General features: G+C 45.6%; 1 protein-coding gene across 1 annotated transcript; it reads left to right on the top strand.

Annotated features, from left to right (window-relative positions):
* Positions 1-3,866: 3,866 nt before the first annotated feature.
* On the top strand, positions 3,867-6,881 carry LOC117853175 (uncharacterized). The gene is made up of 2 exons (XM_034735545.2): positions 3,867-5,164; positions 5,245-6,881. Exons 1-2 carry the CDS (start codon positions 4,023-4,025, stop codon positions 6,710-6,712), a joined length of 2,610 nt encoding a protein of 869 aa, XP_034591436.1. The 5' UTR covers positions 3,867-4,022; the 3' UTR covers positions 6,713-6,881.
* Positions 6,882-7,461: the final 580 nt, after the last annotated feature.

Raw genomic sequence — 7,461 nt, 5'->3', positions numbered from 1 at the left:
GTCAGCTGCAACAGCAGCAGGCAGCCAGCAGCTGGCCCCAACCATGTGCGCCGCTGGCGTAAAGCTTCGGGTCCCAGCGCGTTCGCTATCTGCCTCCATCCGTACAAATACACAGCTCTGTCGTGTACCAAGAACCAACTACCAAAGCATGTTGACAAATAAACTATGGCTGAAATAGATCAACCTGTTTCTCGCACAATGTAATGCCCCGTCGCTTGAACAGACAAGCAAAAGAATGAATGTGTTTGCCTCCCCCTCCATTGGTTTTAATTTGGACACTGTCTGCAAACGGGGAATCAACTGTCACCGTTGGACCCAGAAGACCTAGCCAAGTCGAACTGCCATCTGTACACTGATCAACTCGGCATATCGAGACTTGAGTTGTTGCTGACTTCAGTATCAACCCCAACGAGGACCTGTTTGGCTCCCACGTGGTAAAATTTATCACCTATCACATCGCATGTTTGATACTAATTAGAAATATTAAATATATGCTAATTACAAAATTAATTATACAGATGGAGTCTAATTCGCGAGACAAATCTATTAAACCTAATTAGTCCATGATTTGACAATGTGGTGCTACAGTAACCATTTGCTAATGATGAATTAATTAGCCTTAATAGATTCGTCTCACGAATTAGCCTAGGGATTTTGCAATTAATTTTATAATTAACTCATGTTTAGTCCTCCTAATTAGCATCCGAACATCCGATATGACACGGTTAAAGTTTAGCACCTGGTATCCAAACATCCCTGAATCATCGAGGGATGCAATAGCAAGCCATAGTCAACGCCCAAGAGGACGGCTGCAACAGATCATCAGAGGACCGAGACTGCAGGAACTCAATCCTTGAAGGCTTCAACAGGAACATCATCCGAGTATCAGGCTAATATTGGAACGCAGCCCGTCCTGCAGAACACACAGAACATCGAGCCATTGTCAAGGACACTCTGTTGGATTTAGGTCCATATGTGGTCCAATATGAAAATTCCAAAGCATGCACAAGCTTTAGTCCCATATTGCTAATTCAAGGAGAGGTTGCCTTGCTTAAATATGGGATTCTCCTCTCTATGCAAAGTAGGTGCAAATGAGAGAGAAGGAGGCTATTGCTCCACGCACGCACAACTCGCACATATTTTCGCGTGACTTGTGACGAGCACGACGCGTACATGTACAACAGTTTGTTGTTTGTGCAATTACTATTTTTTTATGCTGAGCCTAATGGCGATTCAATGTGATTGAACATGATAATGACGATTCAATGTGATTGAAACTGCCGTTTTAAACAGCAATAAGGTGTGTTAGTTTCAACAATTTGATGGCAGCAGTTTTTGTCATTCAAATTGGCAGTTTCTACTGCTTGATGAACCTGTTTAATGGGATAACTGATGCACTACGAAGGTCTATAACACCAGGAGACGTTCTGGTTGAATGGACGCTGTTATACGCTCCTCTTCCCACTCGCTGTGCTGAATCTCTTGCTGCTGCGCCTCGTCGACCTTCGAATTCGACGTGCACCGGGCTTGAAGGAAAGTGGGATCTCCGAAACCACTGTTGCGAGAGTCATGCACGGGGTGGCAATCATGTTTTTGGGCAGCGTTTTCATGCGACCGCTTGGTGATTCTGCAACATCTTCTTCAACACGTTCGACTATGTTCTGCGCGGGATCATTGAGTAATTTTCTTGTGCAATCTTGTTTTAGATAGTATGTTACCTGCTTACTTGTTTTATTTGCTTGCATCATTTTTTATCAATATGTTTTTCCTTCAAATAAAATCTTGAATGTTTTTTAGACACATATTTCCAACACACTCTTGTTTCACGGTTAACATTAATCACCAGCACAGATGCAACCTTCTGAACGCAATCAACCTGATCAAATGTGAACTCGACTGAGCTTGCTCAATCAGAGATACAGGAAAGTAGATAGGTTTGTCTCCCAGCGTTTTCCTCGTGTGTCCCTATTTTATCCTCAACGGCCCTGGTTCCATTCTTTTCGTCCACAGAGGAAATAGACGGACCTTACTAAAGCTATTCCCTTTGATTATCGCATCTCGCTTTGCCTGTTCCACTTCGTGCTCGTCCATATCCGAATGCTCGCCCATGATGGTTCTGAGATGCTCATGACGTCATGTCATGACACGCTGCCATAGGACGTCATATCAGGGATCAATTAGACAATTACCGCATACACTCTGGCCTCTGGAACGAGCTAATTTGCACTGCATGTTTCATAATACTCCCAAAGGATGCCTGAATATGTTGCATAAGTTACTTTCAACGAACAGGAACCCCAAACGTGTTGGTCTGAACTCTGAAGTCCTATCCAACTCACCCACTGAAATCTGAACTTTATTACTTCTGTCGCAATTGGTATGAATTTTGAATTGATCAGATCACTATGAATTATTGATGACATCAATCACGCTAACAGCTCAGGGTCTCAACTCTCAAGTCTTCTTTTCCCAAATAGAATGATAATAATGTTTTGTGCCTCTGCCCTGTATCTGTCCCTGACAGTGGCATTATTATTTGCCAAAAAAAATTCATTTCAACTGCTTGTTGGAACAACAGCAAAATTATTTGCGAAGTCTCCTCTCCCATATTGGGATTAATCCAAGATGTAACATTTCATATCTTCGTACGTGTACAAAGGACACAAACCGGCTTACGAAAAGAACCATGAATCACTTCAGTGTGTTATCATGATCCTCGATGCATTATTGCATAACTTTACATGCAATTCGCATGATTGTGAAGTCCTGATTCTCCAATTATGCCACTTTCCATGACAAACGATGAGAACCATAGGCACTTAACTTTGTGGAACTTGTTAATTAGAGAATATTAAAAAGGAAAGGTGCTCAAGCAACATCACAAGAAAATAGGGTAATCAGATGACTTACCAGGTGGCCTCGAGCATACTTCCAGCGCTCTACAGAAATCCCGATGGGCACCAACCATAGGCCATAGCTGCTGTGAAGCTTTGAATTTTGCCATTTAGGCAGCATCACCAACTGTACTCTGTACAGCCTTGCATCCTCTCCAGGAAACAGGGCATTTACCCAAAGACTGATCAAGTATACAAAGCCACCAGTGGCATCTCATTGAACGCACGACCAATCAGTTCCTCGAGGTGTTCCAGCTCACAGATTGCAGCCTGTCTTGGGCCTTAAACAGGTGTAGCCTTCTGCACTGTACCATACTCTATGCGTCAGCATCATGAAATGTGCAGACGATCTTGTGCATATCACAGAGAATAGCATGCTTAGGGCACTTGGTATGAATGATTGAAGCTTAACAAATCAGAGACTGGAAGGTGCACATGACTTCATTCTTTCTGCTTGCAATTTGGGTTTAGCTAACTCGTGTACAGCTATGCAATGTGGTCAGTTGGGACAATCACGTCTCCCAAAGTCGTGTCTTGAAAACTTGGTATAAAATAGGCAAAGTCTTCCCTGATCAGAGGTCACATATAATAAGCAATAATCAAGTTCACAGACCACACTCTGTCTAGGTCTGAGTATTGCTATTCTCCATGACATCAAGAAGCTTCCATGATGCTTGGAGAATCATATTTTAGGGAAATCTTTCAGATAGAAAAATATGGAATGAAACAAGTATTGGAGCTTGAAGTAAATAAGGTTTAAAAGAAGTTGTAGTGATGGGAACAAACTTCTGCTTTGTAAACTGAAAGCCGATATGCAGAGAAAACACGTTGCTCGCTGCCAAATATGAAGGAGTCATGTACACAAACAGAACCGGAAAGACCACTGATACCAGTTAAATTGCAACACAAGCCTGAGAAAAAGGAATGGAATCAACTTTAAATAAGAGGACTTGATAAGTCATCCCACGACTGAGACAAGTAGATGCCAGGAGGACCCAATTATGCCATGCCCAACGCTGGTGAGATGCTCACCCGGCTCAGCTCTTTAACAAGAAGGCCACTCCATGCCTGGGCATTAGAGCTGCCCCAAGGCGCCTAGTTCACCTTGTGCCACCACCAGTTAAGCCAATGGCTTCCAGCAACGAAATAGCTCCCAGCAATCCAATGGAGCCTGGCGACCAAAAGGCCTCCAGCCAGCCTGCTGTGGGCAACAAGCCTTCCAGTCATTCCACGGAGTTCCAGCTGCGGAAGTACCTCCTGCTACTGGCCACACTGGTGGCGACGGTGACGTACGTCGCCGGGCTAAACCTGCCAGGGGGAGCCTGGCAGGAGGACACGAAGGATGGCCTCCACCGCGCAGGCGACCCGATCCTCCAGTACGCCCACCACAGCCGCTACCTCGCCTTCTACTACTGCAACGCGACTGCATTCGCCGCATCGTTGGTGGTCTGCCTCCTCCTCCTCGTCCTTGATGGGACGAACACAGGCTGGGAGGCTCTGCTGCGTGTGGTCATGGTGCTCGATTTACTTGGCCTCATGGGGGCCTATGCTGCTGGCAGCTGCCGGGATACATTCACAACAATCTACTCTGCTTTGCTGGTCTGTGCCGTCTTCGCCTACATTGTAATATCTTTCTCTGCCTTTGTCATCTCCAAAAATTCGGTGCTGGCGGTGGTGCTGCCCAAGAAGCAAGGCGATGACACCGAGAAGCAAGGCAAGGATACCAGCACACTTGAGCACGAAGACGAACTGCGGGAGGTCTTGATGTTGCTCGCGACCTTTGCAGTCACCATCACATATGTGGCCGGGCTGAATCCACCAGGTGGCTTCTGGGGCGAGGGCAACCACAAGATGAGCGACCCGGTTCTGCAGGAACACTACCTCAGCCGCTACCAGGCGTTCTTCGTCTGCAACACCACCGCATTCATAGCATCCCTGCTCATCATCATCCTACTCGTGGACAAGAAGCTGAGCAGCAATAAATCCGTACGGTTTGTTGCTCTGCACGGGGTCATCATCACAGTGCTCTTTGGCCTCATGGGCGCATATGCTGCTGGGAGCTGCAGGGAGGTCGACGACACCACCTATGTCGTCTGTCTCATCGGTGCAGTTCTCGCGTACATCTTCCTCCAAGCGGCTCTTACCAAAGCGGTAAAAAAGAAGGTTCCCAGTCCCATACATGAATCTCCTTCCAAATGGCTGAAACTGAAAGCAATAAAGAGTTTCTTGGGATCAAAGCACCAACCTGAACGAGATCAAACCGGCAGCGGGTATGTATGCAACTCCACCACCACCTCTGCTTCATTAATTCTAACTTGAGATTAACTCTTTGTATCTGCACAATTACTAGGAACACACAACACGAAGAGGCGGTGGAAAAGGCCCGCTCTCTTGTTCTGTTGCTTGCTACTCTTGTTGTGAGCATCACGTACCAGGCAGGATTAGATCCACCAGGTGGCCTCTGGCCTGCCGATGGACGTGCTGCCAATGGGCGTGATTATAAGAATGGTGACCCAATACTCCTCACAACGCATCCTAACCGGTACAAGGTGTTCTTTTACAGCAACTCAGCAGCCTTTGTGGCATCCTTGATCGTCATCATAATGGTCCAGAGCAGATTTCTGCTTAAACGCCACACACTGGAGGCAGCCATGATACTGGATTTGTTCGGTCTAATAGGTGCATATGCTGCAGGGAGTTGCAGAGATGAAATCACCTCCATATATGTTGTCGCCTTGGCAGGAATTGTCCTTGTATATGTGGTGATCCATATCATCTTCTTCACCCTAGATCATGAGGACAACCGTCGAGATGCTAAAAAGTTGGAGAACAGGCGAGAGGTGCTGCTGCTCCTTGCGATCTTGGCTGCGACACTCACTTACCAAGCTGGATTAACACCACCAGGTGGCTTCTGGTTGGATGATGAAGATGAACACAGTGCAGGCTACCCGGTCCTCTACGATAACTACCGTCCACGTTACAGTATATTCTTCTACTGCAACGCGGCAAGCTTCATGGCATCCGTAGCTGTCATTGTTCTCCTTGTGAACCCAAACCTATACAGGCCAGGCATACGGTGCTATGCACTATATGTATGCATGGTGGTGGGCATGTTTGGCCTCATGGGAGCCTATGCTGCTGGGAGCTCCCGGGATTTGCGCACCTCCATCTATGTGTTAATATTGGTTGTTGCTGTGTTTGCTTTTGTAGCCTTGGAGGTAGTCATTTTCTGGGTTTACCCATACCTAAAGAAACTTCTATCAGGAGATGTTAACAAGGAAAGTGGATCCTCCGGCAGCAACACAGAACAGAAGACAGGTCCTCAAAGTGAAACTACAGGAAAGACACCAGAAGCACAGAAAGAAAAGAACATGCGTGAATACTTGATGCTGCTAGGAGTCCTGGCTGCGAGTGTTACCTATCAGAGTGGCCTTAAACCACCAGGTGGCCTGTGGCAGGAGGACAGAAATGGTCACTCTTCCGGTAATCCAATCCTGCACGACATCAACAAAGGCCGGTATTATGCTTTCTTCTTCAGCAACTCCACTTCCTTCATGGCTTCCATTGTCGTCGTCATCTTGCTGCTTCCATGGACCCTGCACAAACATAAATTGCCCCTCTGGCCAATGCAGACAGCTATTTTGCTAGACATGCTCGGCCTCCTGGGGGCTTATGCAGCAGGTAGTACCAGGGATTGGGTGACGTCCAGGAATGTCATCTATTTGGTCATCCCTGTCCTAGCCTATATTGCAGCCTATGCAGCAGTGTCACTCTTCCGCAAAAGAAGGCGATGTCACAACTCGCCTGAGGATGTCTGATGAGCATCATTTATCTGGCAATGATGAAGACCAAAAGTGATGAAGTTCTTTGATTTCTACTTTTTTTTCAACTGAGTCCTATGTTTGTAAATTTGTATTAAGATGTTGTGTTGTTTATCCATGTGTTCTCCAAAAGGTATTTAATGGGCATATCAATGAGTTCTTATAAGGTTTAGTGTAACCTAGGAGAAAAGATCCCTTTCACTTTCTGCATTTTTGCCACTGTGCTAGAACTATAGACCGATAGTCAAATACCAAATTTGCTAACGCCAAAGCCAAAATGTGGTTCCAATACTCTTTATCCATGATGCTGCTAAGATTTTGGCTTCATGTAGTGATTTCTAGCATTCTGCTCACTGGAAACATTATTGAGTTACAAAGCCAAAAACAATTCGTTAACTTGTGGTCTGGAGGACCTCAAAAGAGGCCAGTGACTATGACATCATTATTGAAGCCTCTGCTAACTCCATGGACATGTTCATGGAGCTGACAAGGGAAACAATAGAGAAGATTGTCTCTTTACTATTCAAAATTGAAGTCTGTCCAAATGATAACCTTTTACCCAGGTTAGTTTGAACCTAGTAACAGGAATTCATTTATCAACCCAGTAAGTGGGGTTTTGGGTACGTACCAGGAAAAAAACCAATAGACCAAGGGCAGATTTGACTTTTACAAATTTTATCTGAATTATTCAACAATGTCAACTGGTTACACCTTCTGAATTGAAATAGAGCAAATTAGCGCGCCCA

This window comes from Setaria viridis, chromosome 4 (assembly GCF_005286985.2).
Source record: "Setaria viridis chromosome 4, Setaria_viridis_v4.0, whole genome shotgun sequence".
Classification (NCBI taxonomy): Eukaryota; Viridiplantae; Streptophyta; class Magnoliopsida; order Poales; family Poaceae; genus Setaria; species Setaria viridis.
Note: the sequence above shows the minus strand (reverse complement) of the source record. Positions and strands in the feature narration are given on the sequence as shown.